Raw genomic sequence first — 14,982 nt, 5'->3', positions numbered from 1 at the left:
TACTTTCCTCCTCCAGTGTCTCTCCAGTTGTCTCCACTGACAAAGCTGAAAGTCATGCCTGCTGGAAAGGAGAAATGCTTACAATGTCTATCTCCATTTCACAGAGTGGGCAAAAACGGTGAATTTTGTGCTAAGAGCTAGTAAATTGATAACTGGCATTGTCAATCCCTTTGGCTAGTTATCTTTCATATGTACCCTTTCACACACATTTGAACATCTGTGCAACAATGGAACAACTGTATTTCCATTTACCAACATATAACTATTCCTCCTAGAAATGAAGTTCTCCTCATACCGTCTAAATGAGAAGACACACAGTCCCTAAAAGTCATTGTATCTATGGCTGTGGCTGTATTACTGGCTTCTCAAATAATTCTGTCATAGTCCCAATGAATATTCAGTTACCTAAAGATTCAATTGTAAAATTAACCTCCAACACATTGTATACAGATAAAAACTAGGAAGGAGAGAGAATAATAATTAAAAAAAAGGCTAAAGGATAGCATATACTAATAAACACATCATAAAGCTGCTACAGTCCTTGTTTCTGTAATTGTTCACAAGGCCATACTTGATATTTATGGCTTCCTTCTTTCATCACCTGTTTTGCATTTCCTTTGCCCTCATTCAGAACTTTATCTTGCTGAGGTTCTTTACTTTGCAGGTGGCCCAAACCTTCATTCCTTAAGAGTCTTAGTTTTCAATCATCTTACCTTTTTTTGATTGCTATAGCTTTTTGTTAACCTTTTCTATTCGGTATGGAAATACTAAGAGACACATCAGAGAATTCCCTGGGTTCCAGAAATAGTCTTACTTGTTCTCAACCCAATTCCCCTCAGCAAAGAGTTTCAATCACTCCAGCTAGAAGAGTAACCCTCTTTTCTGTCTTTTGCTTCAGGCGTATAAGGAGCCACAAATGGCCAAGTGGCAGTCTCATCTTCCAATTCAAAGAATCATTGCTGTGCCCCTTGATGGAAGCATTGTCCACTTGGGAACTAAGACATTCAAGCCAGCAGAGCTCAAAGTTACTGTGAAAGGAAGTAAAAATTTTGCTAGTGAGTTATTAGGTGTAATAATAAGAAGAGCCACACCTACTTCTATGTCTTGATTTCCAGACCCACTTATTCTGGCTATGGGGGAGACAGCAACAAATAATAGTCTCTGATTTAAAGCATGTACTGCATCCTGTAAGACAGATCCCCATCCTGACAGGTGCTGGCTCCCAATTGGAGCTGTGGTTATGCCTTCTGTAAGCCATTCTACCTTTTATTTAGGCCTGCTATTTCTGAGTGACAGGTTATGTGGTAAGACTACCTGGTTAATTCCATGGGCATGAGTTCCTTGCTATATTTTCTTTGCTGTGAAATGAGTACTTTGATCAGATTCAATGCAGTTTAAAATGCTATGCTGGTGAATAAGACATTCTGTGAGTTCATAAACATTGGTGCTGATAGAAGCATTACAGGCAGGGAAGACAAAGACAGAATTTGGATATCCTGGAATCTCTGACCCCTGTGGGAGAGTATATAATCTACTACATGGTTTAATTATTAAAACTCTCTATGTATTTTTTTTATGTATTAGGTATTTGAGAAATATGGGTATCTGAGAAATAATAGCCAAAAAACAATGGAATGGGATGGTGTGGCAGACTGTCTTAGTTATCTAGTGCTGCTATAACAGAAATACCACAAGTAGATGGCTTTAGCAAACAGAAGCTTATTCTCTTACAGTCTAGGAGGCTAGAAGCCTGAATTCAGGATGCCGGTTCCAGGGGAAGGCTTTCTCTGCTGTGCTGGCTCTGGGGGAAGGTCCTTGTTATCAGTTTTCTCCTGGTCTAGGAGCTTCTCAGTGCAGGGACATCAGGCCCAAAGGGCACACTCCACTCCTGGCACTTCTTTCTTGGTGGCATGAGATCCTCCTCCTCTCTGCTTGAGTCTCTCTTTTATATCTCCAATGAGATTGACCCAACATACAATCTAATCCTGTAGATCCAGTCCTGCCTCATTAACATAACTGCCTCTAATCCTGCCTTATTAACATCATAGAGGTTAGGATTTACAACACATAAGATAATCACATCAGATCACAAAATGGTGGACAACACACAATACTGGGAATCATAGCCTAGCCAAGTTGACACACATTTTTTGGGGACACAATTCAATCCATAACAGTGACTCACCAATAATTCCCACCTGCTGTTGTCCGTGCTTTTGTATAATTCCTTCCCCTTTGAGTGCAAATGGAACTTGTGACTTGCTTGCAACCAATATAATATGGCAAAGGCAATAAATGTCACTCCCATGGTTATGTTACTTATGTAAGACCCTACCTTAGAATAGTGGAGCAAAATACTCTGCTGACAGCCTTAAAGAATTAAACTGTTATAATGTGAATTGCTTATGGGGAGGGCCATATGGTAGGGAACTGCAGGCAGACTCTGGGAGCTGAGAGCCTCAGTTCTAGAGCTGAAAGGAACTGAATTCTGCAGGGAACCCTCTGCACTTAGAAGAAGACTAAGAGCTGTAGAAAAAAATGCAGCTGGCTGACGCTTTGATTACAGCCTTGTCAGACCCTGAGCAATGGACCCAGTTGTGTCCAGACCCCTGACCCATGGAAACTGAGCAATAATTAATATGTGTTGCTTTAAACCACTAAGTTTGTGGTAATTTATTATGCAGCAATAGAAAACTAATAGAGATGGCTATTTCTAAGTTATATTGACACTCTAGAAAAAGATAATAAAGATAAAGCTGAATGTGATTAACAAGCTACTGAAAAGGCAGAAGGCCTACTGAGTAGCTTACATAGAGGCTTTTATCTCCTGTAGTGATAAGAACAGGAAAGTCTCAAGACTTAATAGTTAGAGTGCTTAAGTTCCAGGGGAGATTAATATCCAACCAAGGAAAGTATGTTATGCCGAGATCAAGGCTCTGCTTGGGAAACAAATGGGACCTTGATGCTTGAGATGGGCACGTCTGCAAAGATGCTGCCAAAAATTTGAATCCCCAGGCTTTTCTGAACCTTCTCAGCCTGTAGAGGTGGCCTACCCGTCGCTATCAAGTGCTAGAATTCCACTCTTGCTTGAAGACAATGCAGAGGTCTCATCCTCAAAGGATAACATATACTTCATTCTTTTCCTCCTGGACACCAGGTCTACAACTAGAGTTAAGTCCCAGCATAACCCAGCTAGGGATATTCTCAGTCTGATAAGAGAGAAAAGGGACTATGCCCCAAAAGATCTGAAATGTCTACCCCATGAATACCAGCAGGAGCCAGGATCTAGATTCTGAGAGTAGCTGATCAAGGGGATCAGAACACAAGATTGGGTAGGGGAGAGTTTATTGATTTGGGATCACTCTCCTAAGATAAATAATTTACACACTGACAGGACCCCTAAAAGCATGGAAAAAGTGATGGCTTGCACCCAGTAGAGTTGAAATTTCAAAATTGTTGTAGTGTAAGGTGTAGGAAGCAATTTGAAGGCTCAGGGATGTGGGCATGTAGAAGTAGATATACTCCATAAAACCTACCTAATGTGGTGCAATTGTGTGAAGGGATCAATATCACTAACAGCTCAGTAATAACTCTTTGTTATAAGCCAGGACTGATAGTAGGAGAGGCTGATACAGAACTAGGTTTGTTGATAGAAATTCTGACTATAGGGCACCAAAACAATAAAGGCAAGATGACAGCCCTTAACTGCTAGATGCCAGGTGGATGTATGTATTGCAATGGGTTGGTGTAGAAGCTAGGAGGCCTAATATACAGAGAATTATGAGGATGGCGAACAGAACATGAACTCTCTAAGGACAAAACAGACAGGCAGCCAATAAGGACACAATGCATTGGAAGGAATCAAGGGTTGATGACCAGGAGGCTGAGTGCAGTTGCCCCAATAAATATCAAGACCCATTGCTTAGTTTCTGGACATGGACCAGTTTTTAGACCTGAAACCCACTGACTAAAGAAGACATTGAATCCCTAGGAGGAAGGATCTGAAACACCACAGCAAAAATTCTTGGTGATGATTCCACCAGTTCTTTCTTAAAGGGGTCTATGTCCATTTACTTGGGTAACTTCATCTTGGAGACAGAGGACTATCCAAACATTTTAAGGACTATTGAATATAGGGTCCAAGTTGATATCGATAACCAGAGACTTGAAGCATTGTCATGGCTCCCTGTTAGAATGGAGGTGTATGGGGCCAAGTAATAAAGGAAGTGCTGGTCAAGGTCCAGATTACAGGAGTCCACTGGGTCCATAGATCCACCTAATAGTCATTTCCTAGTCCTCAAATTATAATTTTGATTAATATACTTTGTAGTTGGTGCAAATTTTAATTTTTTTATCTGCTCTATAGTGCAAAGGCTGTCACACTGGAGAAGACAAGTGGAAACCTTTAACCTCCCCTTCCAAACATCCATCCAAGAGAGTAAATCTAAAACAATATCACATTTGGAGTGGGAGGCGTGTTGGAAATTAGTGCAATCCTTAAAGGTCTAAAAATTGCAGGGGTGGTAGTTCCTATCATAAAAAAAAAAAAAAGGACCCCTATTTAATTCACCAGTTCATTCCCTGCAGAAAACAGATGGATCTTGGAGAATGACAGTAGACCACTGCAAAGTCAACCAAGTTTTAGCCTCAACTGAAGCTTCCACGCTAGATATCTTGTCCTTGCTACAGCAGATTAACATGAACTCAAGTACATGATATACTGTAATTAATTTTGTGAATTCTTTTCTATTCCAATCAGAAAATAGGATCTGAAAAGGTTTGCAGCAATATATATTTACAAATTTGCTCTTTGTCATAGCTTAGCCCAAAGAAATTTATATCATCTGGACATCTTGCTGAACATCACACTTATTTATTACATTCATGATATTATACAAACAAGGCCAGGTACTCAATAAATGGATAGTATGCTGATGGCCTTGGTAGGACAAATGCACTTCAGAGATAAACCCCATGAAGATGCAGGGACCTGCCACTTCAGTAAAATTTTTACAAGTTCAGTGGTTGAGGGTGTTATGGGACATCCTCTCAAAAATAATAATAATAAAATTATTGCACCCTGTATCTCCCACTTGAAGTAGGAAGCAAAATGCCTGGCAGGTCTCTTCAGAATCTGGAGGCAGTATATTCCACATGTAGGAAATCCACTCTGGCCCATATACCACGTGACACTAAGGACTGACGTTTTGAGTTGGGCACAGAAGAGGAAAGAGTTCTGCAATAGTTCCAGGATGTTTTGTAGGCACCCCTACAGGTTGGGCCATACAATCATACAGACCCTATGGTAGTAGAAGCATCATTAGTGGGAAACATGCCATGTGAAACTTATGTCAAGCCCAAATGGGAGAATTACAGTGGAAGCCTGTGGGATTCAGGGAGGAAAGTCCATGCTATCTTCAGTAGAGAATTACACACTGGAAAACAACTGTTGTTTTACTGGGCCTTGGTAAATGCAAAGTGCCTGACCATTGGATGACAAGTGACCTTGCTTATGAAACTGTCCATCATGATCTGAGTTTTGGCAGACCAACCATAAGATTGGGAAGGCCCAACAGTAACTCATCATAGGATAAAAGTGGTATATCTGAGATTGATCAAGAACTACACAATGGGGGCAGAACTGTGTATGGCACTTAGATGATACACTTGGTTGTCATAAATCAGAAGGGGCCATCTAATCATATGACAGGAATATGGAAGGAATAGCGGGCAAATATTTTTTAATCTCTCCCTTTCCTTTTGCGTATTTCATTCCACATATGGCTTCATCATTTAAAGTATCTAATATAAGAAAGATGCTTATCTGTGTTTTATTGACTATGCTAAGGCATTTGACTATGTGGATAATAACAAATTATGGATAACATTTTGGAGAATGGGAATTCTGGAACACTTAATTGTGCTCATGAGGGATCTGTACATGGATCAAGAGGCAGCCATTCAAACAGAACATGGGTATACTGCATGGTTTAAAGTCAAGAAAGGTGTGTGTCAGGAGTGTATCCTTTCACCATACGTACTCAATCTGTATGCTGAGCAAATAATACAAGAAACTGGACTCTGTGAAGAAGAATGGGGCATCAGGGTTGCAGGAAGACTCATTAACGACCTTCTTTATGCAGATGATACAACCTTGCTTGCTGAAAGTGAAGAGAAAGCACTTACTGATGAAAATCAAAGGCCGCAGCCTTCAGTATGGATTACACCTCAACATAAAGAACACAAAAATCCTCACTACTGGACCAATAAGTAACATCATGATAAATGGAGAAAAGATTGAAGTTGTCAGGGATTTCATTTTACTTGGATCCACAATCAACAGCCATGGAAGCAGCAGTCAAGAAATCAAAAGACACATTGCGTTGGGCAAATTTGCTGTAAAAGACCTCTTTCAAGTGTTGAAACCAAAGACGTCACCTTGAGGACTAAGATGCGCCTGACCCAAGCCATGCTGTTTTCAATCACCTTATATGCATGTGAAACCTGGACAATGATTAAGGAAGATCAAAGAAGAATTGGTACTTCTGAATTGTGGTGTTGGTGAAGAATATTGAATATACCATGGGCTGCCAAAAGAACAAACAAATCCATCTTGGAAGAAGTACAACCAGAATGATCCTTAGAAGCAAGGATGACGAGACTGTGTCTTACATACTTTGGACATGTTGTCAGGCGGGATCAGTCCCTGGAGAAGGACATCATGCTTGGTAAAGCAGTGGGTGGGCAAAAAAGAGGAAGACCCTCAACAAGATGGATTGACATAGTAGCTGCAACAATGGGCTCAAGCATATCAATAATTGTGAGGATGGTGCAGGACTGGGCAGTGTTTCATTCTGTTGTGCATAGGGTTGCTATGAGTAAGAACTGACTTGTGGTACCTAACAACAACAATATGTACTATGAATTTTAAATACACACTTTCTAACTTTCGTAATAATCTTGAATTATGAATTATTTTCCTTATTTCACTGGTTTTATGTTTAAGATCCAGTCTGATAATGCCTAGTAGGAGAGAGCCATTAATGCTATAGAGTTCAGAAATGTTAGAAGACAAAAAGGAAAGCCATTGTCACTAAGGCTGGTGTGTCTGTGCAAGATGGAGGAGAGTTCTAGATAAGATGGGGAAAGATGAATCTTGTGTGGCAAGAAAACATTTGAGATAGTCATTTAAGGGCTGCCTAGCTTTAATTTCTCCAAGCCTGAATCTATTGAGAATAGTGTACCAAGATTATAGAGATTTGGTGAGTGCTGTTTACTTCTCCGGTAATTCCAATTCAGTGGAATTCACTACAGGGTGCTAGATCTAGGTCTAAGTTTCCCAGGTCACATCTTTCCCAAAAATTTTCATTTTAAGCATAGCATTGGAACAGGAGAGCTACTGGACATGTAAGGCCATGATGGTGTGGCCAAAGGGCATTTTCATGGGCTATGACTGAAGGAGCTTCTTCATGGTCTTGTTAAGACCATGGGAACTTTGTATTACCTGGGGAAGAGATAAGGTGATAATCACTGAAGCTATCTTCAGCCCGATGGTAGAGATGTATGGAGTAAAATTTAACTCTACTGGAAATATAATCTATAAGCAAAAGAAGACGTAGTCCTTGACTTTATCGAACTTAGTGAAGGAGAGAAAAATTAATGTGAAAATAATATGAACAAATGCATTATAGGGTCAAGAGATTTCTTATTTATTCTCAAAGACAGGGTAAAAAAATATAAAAATCATTATATCTGCAGCTGTACTTTTAATAGTGTCTACCCTCAGTAAACTGAATAAAATAATTGCTCCTTTACCTGCCTTGGCAACCTCTCTAATGAACCACACTTTGCTTAGTTTATAGTTCAGAATTCTCACAAATCTTTCTTTCCCATTTTATTTTTGAAGGAATATTCTGCATTCAGTGATTTCCACTGAAAAAACTGCAAATGGGTTGGGGCAATGAAGATCTATTTCCCCTGATGTGGTCTTCAATATAATAAAATACTCGTTCATCCTTTGCCTCTGGCACCAGGAAATCTGCGACTACAATCCTTTATGGCTCAATTTCTTGGTCTTGTAATTCAAATTGGGAAAGCTCCTTCTGTATTACTGGAATTCTTCCTCTATTTTCTAGTCTTAACTTACCCCTTGACCTTGCTCCCTGGTATCATCTCCCAAAATCCTGAAGTGACTAGAAAGTTAAAAGATTTGTCCGAGTTGATGGTAGTAAAAACTAGAGTGCAATGTGGGCTTGCTGACTCCTGGTTGAGCATGCGTTTTCTTGTAGAATGATATAACCAATAGAAAATTGTGAAAAAAAGGAAGAGGTAGTGGAGAAGAAAGGCTGAGTTGAGCAGGTAAAACTGAGTACTTAAAAATTTGGATTTTTTTTTCATTGATTAATAAATATTATATGCCTTGTGACTGATATTGGATTTTTTTTTGGCTAGCTAGAAAAATCATTTGGAAGATAAGCTGGATGACAGAACAAAATGCAAACATAAGCTGTCACTTATATTTTGTCTTTTCCATTAACTCCTTTAAGCTTGTTAAGCTGACATTCCAAATAGGAAAACACACACACACACACATAAACACACACAGGTATACACAGATACATATAGATTCTAGGAATATACAATTTTATTTAGTCAGAGTTTAGGTTTTTATAAAAAAGAAGTTGTACAATTTTCAAAGTAAATAGAATTAGAGGAAAATTTTAGGCTACATATATATCTCCCTGAAAAGTGGTAGAGTACAACAACGAGTTTTATCAAACAATGTGATAACATGGTCATTTATGCAGTCAAGGAGTCCTGTGTGTGTGTATTAGGTGCCACTGGATTGGTTCCAACACATAACAACCATATGTACAAGAGAACGAAACACTGCCTGGCCCTGTGCCGTCTTCACGATTGTTGTTATGCTTGAAACCATTGTTGCAGCCACTGTGTTAATCCATTCCATTGAGGGTCTTCCTCTTTTTTGCTGACCCTCTACTTTGCCAAGTATAATGCCCTTCTCCAGGGACTGGTCCATCTTGATAAAGCACCCAAAGTACGTGAGATGAATCTTACCATTCTTGCTTCTAACGAGTATACTGGCTGTACTTCTTCCAAGACAGATTTGTTCGTTCTTCTGGCAGTTCCTACTACAATATTTTTTGCCAACATCAATTCTTCTTTGGTCTTCCTTATTCATTGTCCAGCTTTCACGTGCATATGAGGCAATTGAAGACACCATGACTTGGGTCAGGCACACCTTAGTCCTTAAAATTGTATCTTTGCTTTTTAACACTTGAAAGAGGTCTTTTGCAGCAGATTTGCCCAAAGCAATGTGTCATTTGATTTCTTGACTACTGCTTTCATGAGCGTTGATTGTGGATTCAAGTAAAATGAAATTCTTTACAACTTCTATCTTTTCTCCATTTATCATGATGTTGATTGGTCCAGTTGTGAGAATTTTGTTTTTCTTTATGATGAGGTGTAAGCCACACTGAAGGCTGTGGTATTTGATCTTCATCAGTAAGTCCTTCAAGTCCTCTCCACTTTCAGCAAGCAAGGTTGTATCATTTGCATATTGTAAGTTGTTAATGAGTCTCCCTCCAATCCTAATACCACATTTTTCTTCATATAGTACAGTTTCAGGTTATTTGCTCAGCACACAGATTGGATAAGTATGGTGAAAGGATACAACCCTGACACACACCTTTCTTAATTTTAAACCGCTCAGTACCCACTTGTTCTTTTTGAACGACTACCTCTTGGTCTACTTACAGGTTCCTCATGAGCAAAATTAAGTACTCTGGAATTCCCATTCTTTGCGATATTATCCATAATTTGTCATGATCCACACAGTCACAGTCAGTAACACAGGTAAACATTTTTCTGGCATCGTAGGTGGTGTAAATTGTTAACAGGCTCAGCTGCTAACTGAAGGGTTGGAGGCTCGAGTCTAACCAGAAGCATCTTGGGAGAATGTCCTGGTGATCTACTTCTGAAAAATCAGCCACTGAAAACTCGTGGAGCATAACTCTACTCTGATACACATGGGGTTGCCATGAGTTGGAATTGACTTGACGGTAACTTTTTTTTTTTTTTCAGACATATATCATTATTACTAACATGGGAAATTTGGGACTTAGATTAGTTCATATAAATTCAGTAGGGGTAAATGAAATTTGAGATTTAGATTAGGTCATGCAAGTAAAAGAGGGGTAGAGGAGCACCAATATGATAATAAGTTGATACTGTCTGCATTTATTAGCTCTGTAAGTAATAACAAGTGTGTTATGAATGTTTACTGAAAAATTTATTCTTATGCAATTTTGGGAATATATCAAGCTAAAAATATTAATATTTATATCAGTAGTTGACTCTGGTCATGACAGAATAGGGTTGTGATATATAAAAATCATGGGTAATGTAGGATTTAAGGAGCCCTTGTGGTTAAGTGCTCCACTGCTAACCAAATAGCAGGTGGTAACTCACCAGCTGCTTTTTGGGAAAAAGGTGTGGAAGTCTGCTGCCATAAAGATTACAGCCTTATAAACCCTAAGGAGCAATTCTATTCTGTCCTATAGGGTTGTTATGAGTCAGAATTGACTGGATGGCAATGGGTTTGGGTAACGCAGACTTAGGGAAATGTGAAATGGAAATAGAGAATTCTTTCGTAATTTGTCAGTATGCATTCACCAGTCCTTTAGTTCTTTGAGATGGATGCAACCCTTTTGATCAGGTCTTTAGAAGCTTGAGCCACTTGCTTGTTTCTTAGAGTATAAATAAAGGGATTCATTACTGGGGCAACTGAGGTAGTAAGTACTGACACCACCTTATTAATAGCTACCCCTTCCTTTGCAGATGGCTTAACATAGATGAAGATGCAGCTTCCATAAGTGATAGAAACCACAATTATATGGGACGAGCAAGTAGAAAAAGCCTTTTTCTGTTGCTGGGCAGAAGGGAATCTGAGAATAGTCTTGATGATGTATGCGTAGGACATAATCACACACACCAAAGTGAAAAAGAGGATCAGCACAGCCAGAATTAAGACAAACCGCTCTATAAACTCTGTGTTGGAGCAGGTGATCTTCAGGATAGGAGCAGCATCACAGGCAAAGTGGTCTATGACATTGGAGTCACAAAACTCGAGCTCAAAGCCCATGCCAAATGGTGGGATGACAATGATTAGAGCAATTATATAACAGCCAATAAGGAACCTGATGCAGACTCTGTTGCTCATGATGGTTGTGTAATGCAGGGGCTTGCAGATGGCTACGTAATGGTCATAGGACATGGCAGTCAGGAGAAAAAACTCAGTCACGCCCAGGACAACAACAAAAAATAATTGAGTGGCACATGCATTGTAAGTAACAGTATTGTCCCCAGATGCCATTGTGTAGAGAAATCTGGGAATGCAGACAGTTGTAAATGAGATTTCTAAGATGGAAAAATTCCGGAGAAAAAAATACATGGGTGTTTTAAGGTGAGAATCCACCAAGGTGAGAGTGATGATGGTTAGATTCCCAACAACACTCAACAAATATGTTAGGAACAAAAAGATAAAAAGCAGAATCTGTAGATTTGTGTCATCTGTTAGTCCCACCAGGATGAATGTTGTTATCGCTGTATAATTTTTCATCACTGATTCCTGACTATGGCCTGGTCTGTGTATAAAAATAAGAGAGAAATTAGATATGAAGAAGGGATTACCAACATGAGTTACTGGTGGGGTGGGGTGAAAATGTTAACTAAGCCAAGATTTTTTTTTTTTTAATTTGTTATCTGTTAATTAAGGATGTTATTGGAGTGGCAAATAATTGATAGTCAATCAGTAATGCTATTGGACTACCACCCCCAAGCACTATACTGGAGAACAAACAGAAAGCTCTTAGTAATGGTTCTTATTATAATGCTGATGTAGTATTAATTTGATGGTAAAGAGATTCTTAGATTAACAATCCCATGGAAATGACATTATTTTGCACAGACAAGCATATCTTCTGTGACCAAAGACAGTTTTATTTCTTTCCTCCCAATCTGTTATCTTTTGTTTTCTCATCTAATTGTGTTAGTTTTAAATGAAGCTATTTTACATTAGCTGTGTTAATGGGTAGAAAAACACTATATAAAAATATGCATGGTTTGTAATTTCATGACCACATCTTGGTTCCCTGTGATGTAAACAGAGCTGACTGTAGTTAAGGTTGTGAAGTTAAAATTCTTCTGCCCTCAGCCTCTTACTTCCTCCTCCTCTGTTATAATCCTTATCCTCCTATAAAGTGCTTTATACTGTTCTGCTTTCTCTCTTTCTAAACCACACAAAATATTCTTGCAAGTCCGTTTTAAAGACAAAACCAGAGGGATCTTTTAAAACCATACATAAGATCCATCTCTCTGTTTAAAAACTCTCAATGGAGTTTCATTATCCTTGGAATAAAATTCAAATTCCTTATTCTGGCTTCTAAGGCCCTTTATGATCTCATTCCTGTGTAACCCTCCTAAGTAACCTTTTGCTTGTCCAGCTGTACTGACCTTCTTCAGTTCTCTAAAGATGCCAAACTCTTTTCCACCTCAGAACTTTTGCAGTTGTTTTCTCTCTACCTGAAATGCTCGGCTTACATTCTTGAATGTCTGGATCTTATTTCTCAGGTCCTAGCTTCCATATAACCCCCTCAAAGACATCTTTCTGGACAGTCTTAGCTAAACTATGTTCCTTTTATCCCTGATGTTATACATACTGCTCTGTGTTTTTCTTTTATAGTACTTTTATAATTTCCATTATAATTGCATAATATATTAATTTACTTTTTACCTCTATCCTCCACCGCATGGCAAATTCCATTAGAATGCAGATTATCCTTATTTTGTAAACCATTGATTGAAGGATGACTCTTTAACAACCTGCGATATGCAGATGACACAACCTTGCTTGCTGAAAGTGAAGAGGACTTGAAGCACTTACTAATGAAGATCAAAGACCACAGCCTTCAGTATGGATTACACTTCAACATAAAGAAAACCCAGATCCTCAGAACTGAACCCATAAGCCACGCCATGTTAAATGGAGAAAAAATTGAAGTTGTCAAGGATTTCATTTTACTTGGATCCACAATCAACACCAATGGAAAGAGCAGTCAAAAAAATGAAGACACATTGCATTGGGCAAATCTACCCCAAAAGACCTCTTTCAAGTGTTAAAAAAAAAAAAAAAGATGTCACCTTGAAGACTAAGGCACATCTGACCCAAGCCATGGTGTTTTAAATTGCTTCGTATACATTTGAAAGTTGGACAATGAATAAGGAATATGGAAGGAGAATTGACACCTTTGAATTATGGTTTTGGTGAAGAATACTGAATATACCATGGACTGCCAGAAGAATGAGAAATCTGTCTTGGAAGAAGTATAGCCAGATGCTCATTAGAAACAAGGATAGCGAGACTACATCTCACATACTTTGGCCATGTTATCAGGATGGACCAGTCCCTGGAGAAGGACATCATGCTCAGTAGAGAGTCATTGAGAAAGAGGAAGACCGTCAATGAGATGGACTGACACAGTGACTGCAACAATGGGTTTAAGCATAACAACTATTTTGAGGATGGCACAGGACCAGGCAGTGTTTCGTTCTGTTTTACATAGGGTTGCTATGAGCTGGAACTGACTTGATGGCACCTAACATCTCTGTGCCTGGCACATAGTAGGTACAAAAAATACATACTTTTTCATTTTTTTATTGTTGTAAAAATATATATTACACAACATTTGCCAATTCAACATTTTTCACACATAAAATTCAGTGACACGAATTTCATCAATCATGTTGTGCAACCATCACCAATACCTGTAGCCAAATTTTCCTAGCGGTCTTAACTTATCCCTAGATTTGCGACCCCCAGAGTATATTCTATATACATATTTTAAGATTCCTGCTACTTTCAAAATTAAATACAAAATTACAAGGTCCTCTTAAGTTCTAAAAAAGTAATATTTTGTTGATAGATTTGTTCATCATTGATATAATGATGACTTATTCTTTCTGAATGTGTTTTATGTTTGTAATCTACTTTTGCACTTTATGATGTGATTACCTGTCCAAATCTCTTAATTCAAACATTGTTCTTTGGGACATTCACTTCCCATCTCCACAGAAACCACAGCCTTCTTATTCTCTTCTGAGCTCATTTTGGGGCCCTCTTCTTTTCATCGTATTGTGTTACTTGGGAATACTTGTCTTCAACCCTCTCTTTCTTGCCCTGGGCTTTTTTCCCTGTTTTTTTTTTTTTTTGTCTTTGAACTATTATACAGGAACAAGAAAGAAAAGAAATCTTAGCTAGTTTTCTATGAATAAAATGATCAAGGATTTAAGAGAAATATGTATGTTGAGAGATGTGAAGGACCTTAAAGATTATTTTAGACAGTCCCCTAAATATGAAGTGAAAATCAGAGGGCCAGGAGTCACCAGGCTTGTTAGGAACAATGTCAAAGGAAGGATCCAAATTAAATCCTAATTCTATGTTCTTCCCACGATATCAAGGGAGGAAAAAGTTTCAGGAGTTTTTTCCTGGTTTTCCTGGTTTCTACTCAACCATTAGGAGATTTTCCACTTCTAATGTGTTTTTTTGCCTTCCAAGGATACACTTTCCAGCTCTTACCTCTGTCTTTACATGACTTCTGGGATGACTTACCATCAGTGCTGTAGGAGATCTGGAACATAAATTCATCTAATGTCTTAGAAACCTGTAATCACATTTATGCTACTCGCCCCAGATGAATTTATGTTTTTAATTAAAGAATACATTTCTAATGACAGAATTTCATGAGATAAGAATATGGGAGTTACCAAAGTCAAGAAGTCCCCTTTTCTATATTCAATTTAATTCACAAACCTCTCAAGAGATGATGTTTATAATGTGGTTACTAAATGTCAGGTACTATATTAAATACTTCACTTGGATTACCTCATTTAATTCTCAAAGAA

General features: G+C 38.5%; 1 protein-coding gene across 1 annotated transcript; it reads right to left on the bottom strand.

Moving 5' to 3' along the window:
• Positions 1-10,702: 10,702 nt before the first annotated feature.
• LOC126075586 (olfactory receptor 6C2-like) lies at positions 10,703-11,641 on the bottom strand. The gene has a single exon (XM_049883423.1). It carries the CDS (start codon positions 11,639-11,641, stop codon positions 10,703-10,705), a length of 939 nt encoding a protein of 312 aa, XP_049739380.1.
• Positions 11,642-14,982: the final 3,341 nt, after the last annotated feature.

The sequence above is a fragment of the Elephas maximus genome, chromosome 4 (assembly GCF_024166365.1).
Source record: "Elephas maximus indicus isolate mEleMax1 chromosome 4, mEleMax1 primary haplotype, whole genome shotgun sequence".
Taxonomy (NCBI): domain Eukaryota; kingdom Metazoa; phylum Chordata; class Mammalia; order Proboscidea; family Elephantidae; genus Elephas; species Elephas maximus.
Note: the sequence above shows the minus strand (reverse complement) of the source record. Positions and strands in the feature narration are given on the sequence as shown.